At 45.4% G+C, this 21,170-nt stretch overlaps 1 protein-coding gene across 4 annotated transcripts in view; it reads right to left on the bottom strand.

The window, feature by feature from the left end:
* Zcchc17 (zinc finger CCHC-type containing 17) overlaps positions 1–20,713 on the bottom strand; it is a 33,503-nt gene extending 12,790 nt beyond the window's left edge. The window contains exons 1-5 of one of the 4 annotated variants that reach the window (XM_051171627.1): positions 20,596–20,713; positions 15,474–15,594; positions 9,645–9,702; positions 3,839–3,939; positions 1,301–1,392 (exon numbers count right to left, since the gene is read on the bottom strand). In XM_051171627.1, the coding sequence (XP_051027584.1) occupies positions 1,301–1,392; positions 3,839–3,939; positions 9,645–9,702; positions 15,474–15,539 (317 nt within the window). In that variant the 5' untranslated portion in view covers positions 15,540–15,594; positions 20,596–20,713. Of the gene's footprint in view, positions 1–1,300; positions 1,393–3,838; positions 3,940–9,644; positions 9,703–15,473; positions 15,595–20,595 lie in introns of those variants that run through there. The other 3 variants (XM_051171630.1, XM_051171629.1, XM_051171628.1) reach the window with 3 other exon arrangements.
* Between the last annotated feature and the right edge of the window lie 457 nt (positions 20,714–21,170).

Raw genomic sequence — 21,170 nt, forward strand, 5'->3', positions numbered from 1 at the left:
TAGTAAGTTCCAGAAGAGCCAGGGCTTATGTTGAGAGACCCTGTCTCAACAACAACTACAACAACAACAAATCAATAAAGGGACAAGGTAATAGCAGTTTTCTGGAATTGAAACATTCCATCCTGGGAGGGAGGGAGAGAGGGAGGGAGGGAGGGAAAGAGAGAGAGAGACAGAGAGAGAGAGAGAGAGAAGAGAGAGAGACAGAGACAGACAGACAGACAGAGAGAGAGACCCCCTGTCTCAAAAAACAAACACCTTTCCCCTTAAAACAAAACAAAACAAAACAAAAGCACTTGGCATAAAGTCAGGGGACCTGAGTTCTAGCCTCAAGACTGAGTGGTAGAAGGAAAGAACCGCTCCCATAAGTTGTCCTCTGACCACAAGGTTCCCCAATAAATAAATGAATTCAATACAGGAGCTGAGTCAGATTGAAAGCTTCCTGTATGTGCAGACACCATCCTCAGAGCAAGAGAAAACCTTCCATTCTGAAAAGTCAGGAGAGCCAATGGATGGTGCTGTGCTCACAGACTGGGAATCTAACACTACCCCGTCTCTACCTTTCTTCAGAGCCAATGCAGAATCTCATAGGGCAAGCAGTGACAGCACTTCACGAGCACCTGCTGCTAACAGCTGAAGGGCAGAAGCAGAAAGAGAGAAGAGAAGAAAACAAAACTGCTGACGAGACACCGTGATGCTAGATTTGTGTGACTGGTTACTGTTTCAGCTCTACACAGTAGGCTGTGTGGCGCGTGCACCCCTGTAATTCAGCGCGTGGGAGACTAAGGTAAGAGTACAGAGAGCTTGAGGCCACCCAGGCTACACAGTGAGGCCGTGTCAAAACTGACAAAAAGCACATTCTATACCTATAAAAACCAAAGGTCAGGGGGCTGGAGAGATGGCTCAGTGGTTAAGAGCACTGTCTGCTCTTCCAGAGGTCGTGAGTTCAATTCCCAGCAACCACATGGTGGCTCACAATCATCTATAATGAGATCTGGTGCCCTCTTCTGGTCTGCCGGCTCACATGCAGGCAGGATATTGTATAAGTAATAAATAAATAAATCTTTAAAAAAGTGTTGGGTTCACTTATTATTATCTGTGTGTGACAGAGACAGAGACAGAGAGAGAGAGAGAGAGAGAGAGAGAGAGAGAGAGAGAGGAGAATTTAAAAGAAAACAAAGGTCACCAATGCTGCATTACTCACTAATATCACAGCCTACAATAGTAGCAGCCCAACCTAGTCTAATTTACTACAATCTGTACCTGGTGCTGGGATGTCAGCTCTTCCCAACCCTTTACCTACTCAATGATAACGTTGTTGGGATCGAGGTCTTTCCCAGTTCCTTGGTTGACAACTTTCATGGAGAGGGACACTTTTATTCTATCATTTTTCATCTGAAAAAGACAAAAGAAGAGTCACCAAAACCCATGGTGTGTGTGTGTGTGTGTGTGTGTGTGTGTGTGTTGGTGTTCATGTGGGTGCATGTGGGTATAGAGGCCAAACGTTAACCTAAGAGTCATTCACTCCCCTGAACCCCTACCTTGTGTTTTGAGAACTGGAGCTCACCCATTCAGCCAGGCTGAGCAGCAAGTCCTGGGCTCCTCTACCTCCACCTCCTCACTAGGACCATGGCGTGTACCACCCACATGCCTAGCTTTTGACTTGGGTGCTCGTGTATCTGAACAGGTCTTCATGTTTGCATGGCAAGCATTTACCAACCAAGCTGTGTTCCTAAGCTTCCAAACCCAAGGACCTGACCACCAATTTGCAATACCTCAGAGTCCAACTTGTAAACATCATAGCAAACATGAACCTCAAATGGACTAGGTAGTAAGCTAAGAACACTGTGGGTACAAGAAGTAGAAAGAGCAGACCTAATGGCAGAAGAGATATAGGAGGTAAAATAGAGGCCAGGGGCCAGTGAGATGGCTCAGTAGGTAAAGGTGCCTGCTGCCAAGCCTAATGACATGAGTTGGATCCCCAGGACCCACATGGTGGAGGGAGAGACTCCAGCAAGCCGTCCTCTGATCACTACACATACTGTGGCCTGCATGTGGGGACAGGTAGACTGACAGCTGACATACACACACCCTCTTGCCTCAGCCTCCTGAACACTAAACTTACAAGGGTATGCCACCATGTTCAAAGGCTACGGAACATAACACAGTGAAGCACTCAACATTTTTTCACTTTTTAATTGCTTCCATGGCTTTCTGCCTGCCATTCCCTGGTAGAACACAGAGGGCAAGCATTCCTATGCCTGCACTACCTGTCCCATTCCGTGGTGCCCAGTTCTAGGAAAAAATTACTGTCATTTGTGTCCTTTTTTTTTTTTTTTTTTTTTTTTTTTTCTTTTTTTCTGAGACAGGGTCTCTTTTTTTTTTGGCATTGGCTGTCCTGGACTCACTTTGTAGACCAGGCTGGCCTCCAACTCACAGCAACCCGCCTGCCTCTGCCTCCCGAGTGCTGGGATTAAAGGCATGCACTACCATGCCCAGCCCTTGTATCCTTTTCATTCTGGCCCAAGATAAAGAGTACTTGGAAAGTACTCTTTGAAGCTATGGTACAGAGCAAATCTCCTTCTTTGGTTCTGTTCTTTCTAAACTTCAGGAGGAGAGTTTCATGGACACCCACTTGTAAAAGGAACTTTTATTTGCCTGGTTCAATTGTTGTCTGGGTGGCTTACTGCCTCCTTAGGCTAACCTAGGCCTAGTCCTGGAAGCTTCTAGCCTCTGTTCAATCTAACCTAGGCTTAGAATGTTTTCAGCCTCTGAGACTTACTGCTTAATAAAATAAGCTCACCCTTACTTGTTCTGAGCTCTGGGCTGCTGGTTCAGCTCAGCTGTTCTGGCTTAAAATCCTCTGCCAGCTGACTTATTCAATCTGGCTTCTCTCTCAGCCTCTGAATTGCTCTGCTTGGCCTCCAACTAACTCCAGCAATCTGCTCTGATCTTCCGGCTCCTTCTCATTCTCTGGACCATTCTGCCTTCCCTGTGTCTAGCTTGTTCTGTCATTTGACCTCTCTCTGTAAAGCTCTCCAGGTAAAACTGCCTCCTCTCTCCTCATTCTCTGTGTTGACTCTGAGGTAGCTTCCCTTTCCTCTTTGTTCTCAAGAGACTTGGGCGTATCCTATTCTGTTAAATCTTTCTCTGAGTTGTCACTTTTTCTGCCACTCAACTGGACATCACTTTCAAACATGGGTGCTTCTTTCTACAAACTAACTTTATCTTCATTATTTGGGATTAAAGGCATTACCACCACGCCTGGATCTAAACTTTTCTTTACCTGAAATTTGCTTTATACCAGGCTGGCCTTGAACTCAGATCTTCTTGGCTCTGTTTCCTGGATTAAAGGCATGTCTGTATTCAAGCTGGATCACACAGACCTAGAAGGTCTTTGGTGTGATCTCTTTTCAGAGCAGCCATGTTCTGAATTAAAATTCCTCAGGCTGGAGGGATGGCTCAAAGGTTAAGAGCACTGTCTGCTCTTCCAGAGGTCCTGAGTTCAATTCCCAGCATCCACATAGTGGCTCCCAACCGTCTATACTGTGATCTTCTAGCAAGTAGGTGTACATGCAGCTAGAGCACTCACATACATTAAAACAAACAAAACTCCTCTACACCCACTCCTGCAACACACTTCAGACTTCCTACTTTGTCTCCTAAATCTGGAGGACAACCAACCAGAAGATCCAAAGTCAAGAGAGGTGATGGGGCAGGATTTAAAAATAAGAATGTTAGCCACCACCAACATTTACACACAAACCATCACAGAATTCCAATGGAACGCCAGCTTTTTATAATCCTTTTTCAGACCACATGGCATTACAGGAAGCTTTACCTCTCGGCCAATCAGCTTCACCCACACTTTGTCTCCAGCATCTACTATGTCAGAAGGCTTATCCACTCGACAGGATGACATGTGAGTTCGGTGGACCAGACCTGAACACAAGAAAGAAAGAAAAAACTAGTGCTCTGAATGCATGGGTAGGAAAAAGATAGGATATATACATGGAAAATGTTTAATTTTCAATGAAAAATGTATATAGATTAAAACTACAACAAATTAAGAGCACCCTTTAACCTAATAAATCAACCAACACTATTTAAAGTTTATTTTACTTTATGTATATGAGTGTTTTGCCTGCATATATGTCTGTACATGATGTATATGCTTGAAGAGGGCGCTAGATCTCCTGGAACTGGAGTTACAGACAGCTGTGAGCTGCCATGTGGGTACTGGGAACCAAACCCTGGTCCTCTGGAAGAACAGACAGCGCTCTAAACCCCCAGCTGTCTCTCCAGCCCCAAGAAACATTGGTTTAATAACTGTAGGCTGGGGTGGATAGAGCTCAGCAAGAGAACATGAGCTTCGTATGTACTAGGCTGGGCATTCAACTCCTAGCACCAAAAGATGGGGTGGGGTGGGGGTGGGGTTAAATGAAACATGTAATAAGATAACACACAATACCCTGCTGAGTTTTGTTTTCTGTGGGGATTGAACCCGAGCCTCCTGCATGCTAGGCAGGCATTCTACCACTGAGCTACATCCCCAACCCTCACAAGATTTATTTTTAATTATGTGTACGTGTGTTTGCATGCCAGGTGTCTGATTGTGTGTCTGTATGTGCAGGTACCCAGAGAGCCTAGAAGAGGACATCAGATGCCCTGGAGCTGGAATTACAGGGAGTTGTGAGTAGCCAACATGGGTGCTGAGAAACAAACTCAGGTCCTCTGCAGGAGCAGCGATTGCTCTTAACTGCTGAGCCACCTCCTCAGTCCCATTCATACAGTGTAGTACACAGAAAGACAACTTGGTGAACTCCTGTAAAAGCACAGGTGTGAAGGTGCTGTACCTTTGACTTTCTCCTTCTGTGGTGACTATCCTTTCTCCTTCTGGGCCCTGCACATGCTAGTCAGATGCTACCACTGGCCAAGGCATTCATGCATTTGATAGAAAATTATCACTGGAACTGTTCCCAAAGGGAAAAAAATCAACAGAGGCAAAAACCCATGGGTGAATTTTTAAAATGTAAGAATTGTAACTGGGTGGTGGTGGTGGCACTCAGGAGGCAGAGGAAAATGGATTCTCTGACTGAGTTCAAGGCCAGCCTGGTCTACATAGGGAGTTCCAGGACAGCCAAAACTACACAGAAAAGCCCTGCTTCAAAAAACAAACAAACAAACAAGCAAACAAGTAAGAACTGAAGCTGAAGAAAGGGCCTAGAGAGATGGCTTGGTGGTTAAGAGCACTGGCTGTTCCTGCTCTTCCAGAGGACCCAGATTCACTTCCCAGCCTACATGGCAGCTCACAATTTTCTCTACCTCCAATTCCAGGGGATCCAACACCCTCACACAGACATACATGCCGGTGAAACACCAATATACATAAAATAAATGAAAAAAAAAAGAAAGAAAGAAAGGCTGGAGAGACGGCTCAGAGGTTAAGAGCACTGGCTGTTCTTCCAGAGGTCCTGAGTTCAAATCCCAGCAACCACATGGTGGCTCAGAACCATCTATAATGAGATCTGGTGTCCCTGTCTGTCTTGCAGGTATACATGCAGGCAGAATGCTGTACACATAATAAATAAACCTTTTTAAAAACTTTTTAAAGAGAGCACCTGTTGCTCTTCCAGAGGAAAGTTTGATTTCCCAGCACCACATGATGATTCAGAAACATCTTTAACTCAAATTCTTAAGGGATTCTTGCGTTCTTCCAACTTCTGAAGGCACCAGATAACGCACATGTTCTACATACTTGCAGGCAAAATACTCATAAAAGAATACAATAAATAAATCTAAGAAAAAAGTTTTCATATAAAAATTAAGCTATGCCGAGCATGGTGACGCAGGCCTGTAATCCCAATACTCAGGGAGGCAGAGGCAGGCGGATCACTGTGAGTTCAAGGCCAGCCTGTTCTACAAAGTGAGTCCAGGACAGCCAATGCTACACAGAGAACCCCTGTCTTGAAGAAAACAAAAAACAAAAAACAAAAAAAGAAAGAAGGAAAGAAAAAGGCATGGTAGTGCATACCTTGAATCCCAGCACTTGAAAGGTAGAGGCAGACAGATCTCTGTGAGTGCGAGGCCAGCCCAACCTACAAAGCGAGTCCAGGACAGCCAGGACTACAAAAGAAACCCTGTCCAGAAAAGAAAAAAAAAAGAAAGAAAGAAAGAAAGAAAGAAACAGTGGGTTAAACTGTTAGTCCAATACTCAAAAAACTAGGTAGGAGGGTCACAAATGTGAGTCCGAGACAGCCTGGGTTGCAGATTGAAATCCAATATCAAAACAAACAAACAAACAAACAAACAAAACACTCTAAATTTACTTAAATAACTAATAATTGGACATCATCTTGGTCAATGATGGTACATATGTCAAATGGAAAAGAAAGCAACTAAATTAGTTATAGAAAGCTGGGCGTGGTGGCTCATGTCTTTAATCCCAGCACTCTGGGAGGCAGAAGCAAGGAGATCTCTGTGAGTTTGAGACCAGCCTGGTCTACAAAGAGAGTTCCAGGACAGCCAGGCTATTCCACAGAAAACCACTGTCTCAAAAACAAAACAAAATTAGTTATAGAAAATTAGAGTTAATATTAACTGAAAAAGATACATATAAAAAGTACTTTAAAAAAATAGTCTAGCCAGGCAGTGGTGGCCCACGCCTTTAATCCCAGCACGCGGGAGGCAGAGGCAGGCGGATTGCTGTGAGTTCGAGGCCAGCCTGGTCTACAAAGTGAGTCTAGGAGAGCCAAGGCTACATAGAGAAACCCTGTCTCGAAAAACTAAAAAAAAAAAAAAAAAAAAAAAAAAAGTCTCAAAAATAAAAAAATAAAAAAATGGTCTCACTGTGTAGCCTAGGCCTTCTGATTCAATTACAGGCCTATGCTACATATACTGAGTAGCAAAGTACTTCCACCCCCCACCCCCCCCGGACAGGGTTTTTATATATATATATATATATATATATATATATAGCCAAATTTGTTTAAACTCCATGTGAACCTATATGGAATGAAGTTACCTAGAAATGTCTGAATTTACTCTGTTTCTTAGAATGAAAGACAGACAAAATTATTGTCCTGAGCTCATAACGAACTAAGAGATAGCTGGATAATGTATAGTCAGGTCCGTCCTAACTGATAAGTTGTATACTCTTATAAGTTTCAGACCCTATTAACCTTAGACCCTGCCAACCTTCATCATTCTGAACTCACCATGAACTTATGTAATGGATACATAGATAAGAAATGTTTAGCTTTAAAACATGTAACCTGTTATATCTTAGAAGTCATCTGTTCTGTGATTAATTGTACTCTTTTGACTATGAGGTAATCCCTTTGCTCAGAAGTATAGGTACAGTCTACAATAAACGTGGGGAGGGGAGAACAAAGGAGAAAATGAGGGAAAAAATTGAGGAGAAAATTGAAAGAGCAGAGGAAGATTGAGCAGCTTAACTTCAGTTGAAGTTAAGACGCCTGACTTCATCCACCTTTTCTCCTGGTCCTCTTCTCTTGAATGTATGTGTGTGAGTGGTTGATTTTCTATCTCTCTCTTACTTCTTATTTCTCTGTAGATTCGCAAATAAGTTAGCAGACTCACGGCGATCAGCCTTCTACGGCTAATAAGCCTAAGTTTACACCAACTTATTGGAGATCTCCACAAAGAGGCCTGTCTACAGATCAAAGAGCCTCCCTTTTACGACTCCTGTGCAGTTTCTAGCCAGAAGCTTTTACAGCCTCAGCCATAGGAAAAAAAGTGGTCAGTTTAAGTTCTCCTCCTCGGCCGCAGTACAGCCAGTCCCTAAAGAAGAAACCTTGGGCCCTTTTCCCCTTCCTTCTTCTTCTTTCAATCCTTTTTTAATTCCTACTATTTGAGGTTTCTTCCTGTGTAAATAACGAGATCTGCCTTGTTTCATGCGTGCTTTTCTTTGTGGTTTATTACATTTTTTGAGACAGGGTCTCTCACTAGGTAGCTCTAGATGGCCTGGGCCTCAGTCTTCAGATGAGGGCAGCCTGGAACTCACTGAGATCCCCTTGCCTGTGCTTCCTGAATGCTAAGATGAAAAGTGTATGCTCCCATGCCCAGCTCTAAGTTTTCACTGGTTTCCTGTTAGTACAGATTTTTACTAATTCAATGTGTGTGAGAGACACCCATGTGGAGGTCTGAGGTACCGCATGGGCTCAGCTCACTGACCTGCAGTCCTCTGACTTGGTGGCAGCTGCTTTACCTACTGAGCCACCTCACTGACCCTGTTGTTGATTCTGTGGCATGGTCTCACAGCCCAGCTGGCCTCACACTCACTGCAAGACTCCTGTCACAGACCCCAGAGAGCTCAAATTAAAGGCCTGAGCTATGATGTACAGCTTTGTTTCACAGACCCTAAAATTCTTTTTTGTTTTGTTTTGTTTAACCATGTATTCCAGACTAGCCCCAGTTTCAGCACCGCTGCCTTCATCTCTCCTGTGTGGTTCCTGGGGATGCGATGCTGTACCAGGCAAGGCTCATTTCCTTTCTTCATGCTACAGTCTCTGGTATCAACACACTTTTTGTGTTTGGAGGTGTGTATGCGTGTGTGGAAGTATGAGCGCAGATGCACATGTGTGTGCAGGGGCCACAGCAGGACATCAGGTGTCTTCCTCGATCATTCTCTGTATAGCGCCCTGAGTCAGGGTCCCTCTGAACAGGAAGTTTGCAGTTTAGTCCAGGTTGGCAGCCCAGTGAGCTCTCAGGATCCACTCTCTGCCCTCCAATGCTGGGCTTAGCACAGGAATATATTCTGTGCCTGGCTTGTTTGGGCGTGCTACGGATATGGGCTCAATTCCTCACATTCTCTCTTTCTCTCACTCTGATTTTGTGAGACAGCATTTCTCTGTGTAGCCTTGGCTGTCCTGGAACTAGCTCTGTAAACCAAGCTGGCTTCGAACTCACAGAGATCTGCTTGCCTCTGCCTCCCGAGTGCTGGGAGTACAGGCAGCGCCACCATCTCAGGCTTAATTCCTCATGTTCTCAGAGCCATTTCCTTAGCTCCTTTTTTTTTTTTTTGCTTCATTTTTTAAGACAGAGTCTCACCATGCAGTCTTTGGCTGCCCTTTAACTTGTGGCATCTCTCCTTCTTCTGCTTCTTAGGTGCCAAGATTACAAGCCTTGACCAGTACACACATGTTTCTCCAGTCCATTTAAAAAAACAAATATCAAGGGGTGTCGAGAGCTGCTCTTCCAGAGGACGCAGGTTCAATTCCCTGACCTACATGGCAGCGCACAATTATCTGTAACTCCAGTTCCAGGGGATCTGACCCCCTCACACAGACACACGCGCAGTAGGAACACCAATGTACATAAAACAAAATTCAATAAATTATTAAAAACAAACATCCATTTACTGCTCAGTTAGTAGATGCTGCCAAGCCTAAGATCAAGGCATGCACACAGTGTGTACACACACACACACACACACACACACACACACACACACACACACACACACGCACTCATGTAATAAAACTGGATCCCTAGTGCTACACTGAAAATAAAGTAAAATAAACAAGCAACTATCTGAAAAATCTAGGTCCTATGGTGAAGACGCTGTGGGGCCATAGCAGAATGAGTGCAATGGAAGTGCTGAGTTTCCAGTTAAGGGCTCTCACCTTGCTTCCGACAGCCCGGGATTTTGATAAAAGCTCCATAGTCTGTCACCATAGCAACCTATAAAGGCAAAAAAGAAAAAGAAATCAATGTTCCACAACTGAGAACCAATCTTTCCTCTTTATTTATTTATTTTTGACAGAGGATCTCAGGTAATGCAGGCTGGCCTCCAACTCACCATGTAGGCAAGGCTGACCGTGAGGTTAAACTGTTCTTTCTAGAGCCTTCCATCCCTCCACCTCCAGCAACAACAAAACAAAAGGACTCAGAGAGACCCCATCAAAGTGGAAATTAGCACGATGGCACCTGCCATAGATGGGCACAGTATTCCTGGGGGCCCAAGAATAATCACTCAAGTGACACAGGAAGGTGGATGGGAGAAATTCAGAAATTATCTCAGCTGAAACTCAGGCCTAGGCTAAATGAATTTCTACCTTTAAAGAAGAGCCTGCGTTGGCCTTGAAACCTGTGCTGCTCCTAATGCAAATGATGAGCCTGAGGCTCAGAGCTCCAGGTCCAAAGTTAGAGAGGAGCTCATCCAGGCAGACAGCATCTCAAATTTTACCTCAATGACATTTCTACCTAGCCAACACTAATTGCCCTCAAGCATTTCTTTTGACTGTGGAAGTCTAAAACAAACCCTGGCTCCCACTGCTCTCCTTACACCACACTCAATAGATACTGGCTGCGAGATCTCAGAGGGTGAGGAGAAGATGAATATAAGCTTCTTTCTCATCTACGCTGTCACTGCACAATGCCTCCATCCCCTGGTAAGCCTATTAGAGATGAATGCTACAACACAATTTGGACCAGTTTCTTCAAGGACACTGGCCCTACCAGCTGGAGGCGCAGGAATTTGCCAATATGTATACAGCAGCTATTTGTGCCAGGTACCAAGCCAGAGAGTATGAAATATAAACAACTTTAAAAAAATAGATGCCTCAGGGGGATCTTGGTGAATTCAAGGCCAGCCTGGTCTACAAAGTGAGACTAGGACCGCCAAGGCTACACAGAGAGCCCTGTCTGGGGGATGAGGGTGGAAATAGATGCCTCTCTGGAGACGGTGGTACAAACCTTTAATTCTAGCACTCAGGAGGCAGGGGCAAGCAGATCTCTGAGTTCCAGGCCAGCCTGGTCTCAGAGCTAGTTCTAGGATAGCCAGGGCTAAACAAAGAAACCCTATTTCAGCCAGAGTGTGGTGGCACACATCTTTAATCTGAGCACTTGGGAGGCAGAGGCAAGAAGATTGCTGTAAGTTAGAGGCCAGCCTGGTGTAGGACAGCTAAGTCTACACAGAGAAACCCTTTCTCAAAAAACAAAAAACAAAAAAAAAGAAAGAAACTCTATTTCAAAGAAACAAAATAAAACAATATCAACAACAACAACAACAACAACAACAAAAAAAACAAAAACAAAAAAATTAGAAGCTACTTAGCCAGTTATTAAAAGAATACAGACTGCCCAAGATAAATCATTATACACAGTCAGTGAAGTTAAACTGTTACTCTGATAAACGCTATAACAGAAGCATACCTACTATCTACTACGCACTGCTGCAGTGAAAATTTTAGAATTTTAGTTTCTTTAAAAATACAGAAATAGGGGCTGGAGAGATGGCTCAGTGGTTAAGAGCACTGACTGTTCTTCCAGAGGTCATGAGTTCAATTCCCAGCAACCACATGGTGGCTCACAGTCATCTATAATGTGATCTGATGCCCTCCTCTGGCCTGCAGATGTACATGCAGGCAGAGCTCTGTAAACATAATAAGAAATAATAAATCTTTTTTAAAAAATACAGAAATAGAGCTCAGGGTGGTGGTGCAAGCCTGTAATCCCAGTACTTGGGAGGCAGAGGCAGGTGGATCTCCGTGAGATCCCTGTCTCAGGGAAAAACAAACAAACAAACAGAAATAGCTGGGGGGGGCGGGGGGGAGTTGGTGTTGCCACAAGCCTGTAATCCTAGCATTCAGGGAGGCAGAGGCCTGGTCTACAAAGTGAGTCTAGGACAGCCAAGGCTACCCAGAGAAACCCTGTCTCAAAACAAAAACAAAACAAAACCAACAAACAAAAACCACAGAAATTGGGGCTGTAGAGATGGCTCAGAGATTAAGAGCACTGGATGCTTTTCCAGAGGTCCTGAGTTCAATTCCCAGCAACCACATGGTGGCTTAGAACCATCTAAAATTAGATCTGTTGTCCTCTCCTGGCCTGCAGGCAACATAGAGGCAGAACACTATATATGTAATGAATAAATTTTTTTTAAAAAGCAGAAACAGTTGGGTATGATAGCACACACTTTTATTCCCAGCACTCAGGAGGCGGAGGCAGAGGCAGGCAGATCTCTGAGAGTTTCAGGCCAGTCTGATCTACGAAGAGAGTTCCAGGACAGACAAGGGTGTTACACAGAGAAACCGTGTTTCATAAAACTAAAACCAAAATCAAAACCACAGAAATATTGTCAGAAAATGTTTTCGTTCTAACCTCAGGTGGAAATCTGGGGATTTTTCAGAGGGTATATAAATGCTAGAGCTCCAATAGGTGGGTTGTTGGTTGCTGCTGGTCATAGTTTGTTAAGTAAACAGCAAATTATTAGATAACCTGATGGTGAAGATTAAACTGGCCCCGAGGAGCTCAACACCCCTAATCTGAAGGTAACTTCACCCCTTTCCAGACCCTGACTTTATTCAGGGATCTCTCCCTTTCCCCTCTATGCTTTTTCTCTCTCATTTCTAGTGTTGGGAGGTAAATGGGTGGAGAAGAGTGGAAGAAAGAAGAACCCACAGAGTAGCAAATGCCCGTTCCACACCACCGCACACTTAAAGCCTTCTCTCATGCGGCTTCTGCTTCCTCCTTAAACTTCAGTGTGCTCCTGCTATCCCAGCTGGAGTCTGGCAGGGAGCAGACTTGGAAGACTGAAAAGCCAGCTTGGCCATTTGTTACCCACTGGGTGATTCCTGAGCTTCTAGAAGACCTCCTTACCCTCTGAAAGGAGTTGGTTTTATGGAGATATTTATAACGACCTGTGTTCATATAGTGTGCAATGTATGTGTATACACATGTATGTTTGTGTGCACTAACACACTTTAATAAGAGTTCAATCTCTTTTTTTTCAATTTTGTTTCTGAGTTTGTTTTTAAATAGGGTCTTACTGTGTAGCTCTGGCTGGCCTAGAACTTACTATGTACACCAGAGATCAGGCTGCCTCTGCCTCCAAATGCTGGGATGAAAGGATGAGGCCCTACACCTGGCCATTGTTTTCAATCTTTTTTTTTGAGGCGGGGGGCAGTTTCAAGACATGGTCTCTCTGTATTAGCCTTGGTTGTCCTGGACTTGCTTTGTAGACCAGGCTGGCCTCGAACTCCTGCCTCTGCCTCTGCCTCCCAAGTGCAGGATTAAAGGTGTGAGCCACCACACTGGGTCATTGTTTTCAATCTTTTTTTTTTTTTTAAGTTATTTATTATTATGTATACAGTGCTGTGCCTGCACGCACACCTGCAGGCCAGAAGAGGGCAGAAGATTACATTATAGATGGTTGAGAGCCACCATGTGGTTGTTGGGAATTGAACTCAGGACCTCTGGAGGACCAGTCAGTGCCCTTAACTGCTGAGCTACCTCTCCAGCCCCCATTGTTTTCAATCTTAACATAACTGGTCCTCCATTTAATATTAGCCAATGAACTCACTCTGTAGACCAGGTTGACCTCAAACTCAGAGATCTACGTGCCTCTACCACTCTGGAATTAAAAGTGTACACTACCATGCCTGGCTTGTTTTTTAATTGGTTTGATCAAGACAGGCCCTCAGGCTGACATGTAGCCCAGGCTGACATGGACAGAGATGATCCCCTTGTCTGCACTTCCCAAGGGCTGGAATTACAAGCATGCAAAAGTATGTCTAGACAACCTTACACCATGATCTGCTAAAAAGGCATTCAAAGCTATGGAATTCTCCAGCACTCTGGAAGTAGAGGGAAGGCAACCACAAGTTCCAACTTGGTGTAGACTGCACAGTGACTTCTAGATTGTCTAGCCTAGTGTCAACATAGCACTAGCTAGAGTCATTCAGAAAGAAGGACCCTCAACTGAGAAAATGCCCCTTATCAGACTGGCGTGTGGAGCATTTTCTTGATGACGGCCCATCCCACTGTGGGTGGTGCCACCCCTGGGCAGGAGGTCCTGAGATGTATAAGAAAGCAGGTTGAGGGGCTAGAGAGACAGCTCAGGAGGTAAGAGCACAGACTGCTCTTCCAGAGGACCCAGGTTCAATTTCCAGCATCCTTATGACATCTCATAACTGTTTTAACTCCAGGATCAGAAACCCTCACACAGACGTACATGCAAGGCAAAACACCAATGCACATAAAATAAAAATAAATAATTTCTTTTTATAAATTAGGAAAGAAGGCAGGTTGAGCAAGCCAAAAGCAGCATTCTTCCCTGGCCTCTGCTTCCATTCCTATTTCCAGGAGCCTACACTGAGCTTCTGTCCTGATGTCTCTTATGGACTGTGATATGGGGTGCAAGTGAAACAAACCCTCTCCTCCCCAAGTTGCTTTTGGTCATGGTGTTTTATCACAGCAACAGAAATCCCAAGTAAGACAAGCTCAAATACCTAGAGAGACCCTGTGTCAAAAACAAAGAAAAAACAAAAAGAGGCCAGGTATGGTGATGACATACGCCTTTAATCCCCACACTCAGGAGACAGAGGCCAGCCTGGTCTAAATAGCAGGTTCTAGACCATCCAGGGCTGCAAAGACCCTCCTTCACTGCTTAATGGTAACATAAAATCACATATTAGGCCACGTGAAGTAGTTCATGCTTGTAATTCCAACATGTGGAAGGCTGATACAGGAGGATTGCTGTAAGTTGAGGCAAAGGCTTGACTACAAAGTAAGTTTGGGATCAATCTAAGTTAAAGAGCGAGACCCTGTCTCAAAACTAAACAACAACAGGGATGGCAGACAGCTCAGCAGGTGCAGGGCTGCCACCAAGCCTGGCAACCTGAGCTGAACTCCTAACCCTCCCGCCTCCATCTCCTCAGCGGGGATTACAGGCGTGTTTCTGTGCTGTTGGGATGAAACTAAGGGCCTCCTGCATGCTGGGCAAGCAGTCCTCCAACTGAGCCACATTCCTAACAATGACCTGTTTCTGACCTGCTATTCTGAGTGCAGTGTCACGAACAAATTGGAGAGGGGCTGCAACAGAAGCAGGAAATTCCAGTCAGAGCCAAGAAAGAGATGTAGAGCCAGGCGTGGTGGTGGTGGCCTTTAATCCCAGCACACGGGAGGCAGAGGTAGGTGGATGACTGTGAGTTCAAGGCCAGCCTGGTCTACAAAGTGAGTCTAGGACAGCCAAGGCTACACAGAGAAACCCTGTCTCGAAAAAACAAAACAGAACAAGATGTAGAACTTGGATAAGGGGTAGCAGAGGCATAAGTAACCATGGAAACTAGAGATATAATTAGAACTCATGAAGGAACTAGAGAGGGAAACTCAAGACCAAGTCAAAGGATGAAATCAAGAACAATGACTAGATTTCTAGCTTTGGAACCAAATGGATAACCGTCCGTTCTGCTAAAATAAAACAAACAAAAAACCTGGGAAAGAAACCTGTTTTGTGACAAAAAAAAAAAAAAAAGTTTAAAATCTAAGTCAGAGATTCTTTGAGGCACCAAAATGAAGGTGCACACAGAAGTGTGCAGCTCAGAGGAGGTGTGTGCAGCATGGGTCCCATGGCCTTCCCATTCAAAATGGACAGGAGAATAACCCCACATGTTTTCCTCAACACATTCTTAGTTCTCTTTAAAAGGGAAGTTTCAAAGTGCAAAACATACCTCTCCTTGAAAAATAGAATAGAGTGCAGGCAGGTTTTCCATGGTCTCGGGCCTTCCTGAATTCATCCTTAATATTCTATGGCTCCTCCATTTCTCTTCTGCCAAGGCTAATTCAAACGTCCTTTTAGAAAGAAACAATTACAGAGACATCTGTATTAGAGAAGAAAGGAGGGGCTGGGGGCATGACTCAACCATAAAGAGCCCACTGCACAACCATCAGGACCCAAGTCCAGATCCAGAGAAAGCCAGGCACAGTGGTACATGTCTGTAACCCCTATGGCAGGGGACAGAGAGAGATGGATCCCAAGTCAGTGATCTACTGGCCAGAGAGCCTACCAGACTGAACCCTAGGTTCAGTGGGCAACTGTGTCTCAAAAGAGGCCAGTGGTGGCGGCGGTGGTGGCGTGCACCTTTAATCCCAGTACTCTGAAGGCAGAAGCAGGCAGATCTCTGCAAGTTCGAGGTCAACCTGGTCTACATGAGTTCTATGATAGCCAAAGATACACAGTGAGACCCTGTCTCAAACAAACAGGCAACAAAAAGGTGAAGGTAAAGACTGATAAGGAAGACACCGAACATCAACCTCTGGCCTCTACACACATCCCACATGCATATAAACCTACACACACACACACACACACACACACACACACACACACACACACACACACGGAATAAGGAATGAGGCTGGATATGGAGGTCAGTGGCAGAGGGATTGCCTACCACGCAGCCTCAAACCCTAAGTCATGCCCAGAAACACAAAGAGAGAAAGAAATGTGCAGACAGCCCATGGATAGCCTCCAAAAAGTAACGCCATTAGGCCACACCGTGCACTCTAATCCACATCTCAGCACTCTAATTGTGGGTCATTTGGGAACCTGGATGTCACTTCTTTCTGATTTGTTACTTATCCAAAGTCACTAGGCTACTGGAATTTCAGCCTAAGTAGGGGGCTGGTTTGGTTGGTTGACTAGTTTATCTGGGATGTTGTTGTTGTTGTTGTTACTTTTATGTATATTGATTAGTGTATGTGGTGTATGGGCGTGCCTGTATGTTGATGTGCACGGAGGCCAGAGGAAGTCAGGTTCCTGCTCTATCACCCTCCATTCTAGTCGCTTGAGTCAGGGTCTCTCACTAAACCTGGAGCGAGGCAGGCCGTCGGCAAGCCCCAGTGGACCCTTTCCTCCCTCACAGCACCAGACTTACAGATCCAAGGAACCAGAGTTGGCTTCTTATGTACACTCTGGGGTTTGGAACTCAGGCCCTCGCACTTGCGCAGCAGTTATCCTGCCCTGCTGAACCATCTTCCTAGCCTAGTTTCTTGAGACAGGAGTTTTCCTATGTAGCTCAGGGTGTCCTTCAGCTTGTGGAGACACCTTGCATCTGCCTCCTCTGTGCTGGAATTACAGGCATGTGTGACCATGCTTGGCTTTGCTCCCGACCGGTTTTTGTTTATAATACTATCAAATCTAAAACCCTGTACATGCTATGTAGGACTGGACCAGTGAACTTTATGCCCACCGCCACTGTTTCTTTCCTCTCCATCCTTATTCCCTCACATTTAGTGTTAGGAGGTTAACTTAACCACTGGACTCATGCCCAGCGCCACTGTTTTGAGATGCGGTCTCACTATATTGCCCAGGCTAGCTCTAGAACTTGAACTCCTGAGATGAAATGACCTTCCCACCTTATCATCCTAAATAACTGCTACAGGATGAACGTCACACCTGGGTGGGTTTCATTCTTTTTATTACTAGGTGGCCAGCAGATCTAGTGGAATCAGGGAGCATCAGGGATAGTGAGAGATAGCATCTCAGTAAATACAGTGGAGAGCAACTGAAAGAGACATGCGATGTCAATCTCTCATCTCCTTACGTACACATGCGTGCCCACCTGCACACAGGAACATGTGCACACTAACAATAGTGCACAGGATGGAGGCTGGTCTGCCAGTTCTTGAGAAATGGACCCCGCCTCTCTGATTTCCCAGCTATGTAGTCTCATGTCCAGATTTTGCCTTCCTTTGCCCAGCATCCCTGGCCTCCCATGCCAGAGCAGGTGTTAATAATTTGAACTCAATGGTTCTATTAAGAGACCGTTCCTAATCCCTCCAACCCTTGAAAAGCTAATTAGTGAACTATAGAATCTATACTAGCACTGGGGCAGCAGAAATGAACTGCAGAATCTATACTAGCACTGGTGCAACTGTGATGAGTGGACACTGTAGTTCCCCTCATCCACACACAGTCCTGGAAAGAGTACTACACTAGGTTGTTCCTTGCAAAATTAGGCTGTGAGAGCAGGAAGAGGGCTGGAGAGAGAGCTTCAGCAGGTAAAAGCACTGACTGCTCTTCTGATGGAACCAGGTTCATGCCTTTTTTCTGACCTCCTTGGGCACCAGGCTTATACATGGTCCACATATATAATTTCAGGCAAAACATCCATATATATATATATATATATATATATATATATATATATATATATATACACACACACACACACACACACACACACACACACACACACACGAATGATACTTCTAAAAAATTAGGTTATAAAGAGCTATATCAGCTGGGCCTGGTGGCACAGGCCTTTAATCTCAGCACTCGGGAGGCAGAGGCAGACGGATCCCTGTGAGTTCGAGGCCAGCCTGGTCTACAAGGTGAGTCCAGGACAGCCATGGCTACACAGAGAAACCCTGTCTCGAAAAACAAAACAAAAAGAGCTCTATCTTTTTCTGTCCCCCAACCCCTCTCTCTTTTGAGACAGACTTATCTCTATGTAGCTCTGGATGTCCTGGAACTGCATTGACTAGCCTTGACATTACAGATATCTACCTGCCTTTGCCTCCTGAGTGCTCCAACTAAAGGTATGAAACCACTACACCCTCCCTAAAGCTCTGTTGTTTGCTCCTATCACAAAACAGAAACCTTAAGCAGTTTTTTTTTTAAATAGGGAGGGTCTTGATTTTCTTTTTGCAGTACTAAGGATTGAACCCAGAGGTCACATCCCCAGCCCCTGGCTTTGTCAGCTAGACTCTCACTATGCAGGAGCTAGAGACAGAAGGCTCTGAGGTTGAGAGCACTTGTTATTCTTCCAAAGGACTTGAGGTTAGGGTTACTAGCACCTACAGGGTGATTCACAACTACAATTCCAAGTCCTCTTCTGACTGCTGCTAGCACCAGGCATTCACAAAGTACAAAGACATGCATGGACTTGGGTGGCAGAAGCAGGCTGACTTCTGAGTTCAAGGCCAGTCTGGTCTACATTAGTGAGTTCTAGGACAGCCAGAGCTGCAAAGTGAGACCCTGTCTGAGCGGAAAAAAGGAAAAGCCAAAAGAAAGGAAGGAAAGGAAGGAAAGGAAGGAAAGGAAGGAAAGGAAGGAAGGAAGGAAGGAAGGAAGGAAGGAAGGGGCTTACAGAATTCTATATGGAGGCATTTTCTCAATTGAGGTTCTCTCCTCTCAGATGACCTTATCTTCTCACAAGTTGACATGAAATGAACCAGGACACTCACACACATAAATTAAAAAGAAAGAAAGAAAGAAAGAAGGAAAGAAAGCTTTTTTAAAAGAAAAAAAAAAAAAAAAGCTTTTAAAGGCGGGGGGAACACTCTGTACCACAAACTGGCTTAAAACTCGAATCTTCTGCCAGGGGTGGTGGCCCACGCCTGTAATCCCAGCACTGGGGAGGCAGAGGCAGGCACATTGCTATGAGTTCGAGGCCAGCCTGGTCTATAAAGTGAGTCCAGGCCAGCCAAGGCTAACAGAGAGACCCTGTCTCGAAAAAACAAAAACAAGACTCAAATCCTCTGTCTTGCCTCCAAGGGCTGGGGTCACAGGCACAAACCACATATGATTCCCTATGCAATTTGGGGGGGGGTGAAAAAAAAATCACAATATTGCCCAGGCCAGCTTTGATTTTGTAGCAATCCTCCTACCTCAGCCTCCAGTGTCGGGACTAGGAGCAGAATCCTCTCCTGCATCCAATCCGTCATGAAATCCATTTACTTCCCAGCTATCCCAAATACTGTTAGTCTTCAGTCCCACCTCCAGCTGGGCGCTCACTGACACTGCTGATCAGAGCTACTGTGTATGCTCCCAAACTGGTCTGCTTGCCTCCAGTAAACATGCCCCTATCTTTCCAATCTCATCACACCACTAAGCCTGAGGAGTAAAGTCACCTCCTCCTCCACCACCACATCCCACGCCCTGGCGTAGAGAGTAATCTCTCACTGGTTTCCTATTAATTTTAAAGTAAAAGCTTCAAGTTCCTGCAAATCTTCATGACCTCTGCTCTCATCAAGCACCACAACCCCTTGAAGCCTCTTTGAATCTGAGGGGGGGATGGTTTGTTGGGGGTTGGAGGGGGTCATCCTCTTTCCAAGGGACAAGGCCCACCGCACATGCTGTTCTGTGAGGAAAGGTCTCCCTTCCTTCCCTCCCCTAATTAGAACAGTGCCATCAAAGAGCAACAGCTCAGGCATCGTTTCCTCTGAAAAGCCTTCAAGCTTACATTAGTTACTCGTGGCATAAGGCATCCCTGTCTTAACTAGTCTTCCAATCAACTGGTGAGATTTGTTTAACACGTTTCCCACGCTCTGAGGCTGGGGGCCGTGTTTCTTCAGTGTGTCTCCCAACGCTCTGCACCATAATTTACAAGAAGGCCTAGTCCTGCAGCATGAATCTTAGATTACTCCACAAAAATTGTGCTTTGGAGGAGCTAAAGGCTAGTCCCCTCATCACTATCTGAATCGGGGCATAAATTACACCCTTAAAAAAAAAAAAAAAAAAAAAGCCCGCTATACCAGTAACAAAAACTAAATCGACCTCCTGAGCTAAAGCCAGCATTGAAGCCGGAAGGCCGGGAGTCGAGTCGGTCCCTGGGAAAGCCAGCACAGAGCTGGACACAGAATCGGCTTTGTGCAGATCAGCTGTTCGAGTCCTGCGGCCAGAGATGCCAAAGCTCCGCTCCAGCCTGCCATGGGACTACTCTTTCCCAGACCCCTCTTGCCCCAAACTGGCAGGGTTGTCAGCTCAAAATGGCAGGCTCAGGCCTAACACCGACTCGCGGCTTCGGGTACGCAACAGTCACCCTGCGGGGGTCACCATTCACTCACTGTGCGCGCTTCTAGCCGGGAAGCAGCTTCATCGCCAGGAACGCCGAAACGGTTCAGCTCGTTCTCACCCACAATGCACCGGGCGCCTTGGAGGGGACGCCAGCTCCAAGCTCCAATCCCAGAATTGCGCCCTCGTGACGTCATCAAGACGATCCAATCGCAAGAGTGTGTTCAGAGGGCGGTACAGAAGGAAATGTTGGAAACGGATTGGTCGCTCCTCTCCGGAAGTTCTGGAGGAAGAATTCTGTCGGAACCTCCATCCAGTCTAACTTAGTCCCCCAAACGTTTTCAGCCTCAGAGACTTAGAATAAACTCATCCTTTCTTGTCCTTACTGCGCTCTGGGCTGGCTAGCTCAACTCAGCTGTTCTGGCTCAAACTCCTCTCCCAGCTAATTTACGCAACCTGGTTTTTCTCTTAGCCTCTAAATTTTTCTGCTTGGCCTCAAACTAACTCTGTCTCCTGGATTCAAAGTGTGTTTGCGTTTTGTTTGTTTTTGTTTTTTCGAGACAGGGTTTCTCTGTGCAACTTTGGTTGGTCTGGACTCGCTTTGTAGACCAGGCTGGCTTCGAACTCG

This window comes from Acomys russatus, chromosome 29 (assembly GCF_903995435.1).
Source record: "Acomys russatus chromosome 29, mAcoRus1.1, whole genome shotgun sequence".
NCBI classification, from domain to species: domain Eukaryota; kingdom Metazoa; phylum Chordata; class Mammalia; order Rodentia; family Muridae; genus Acomys; species Acomys russatus.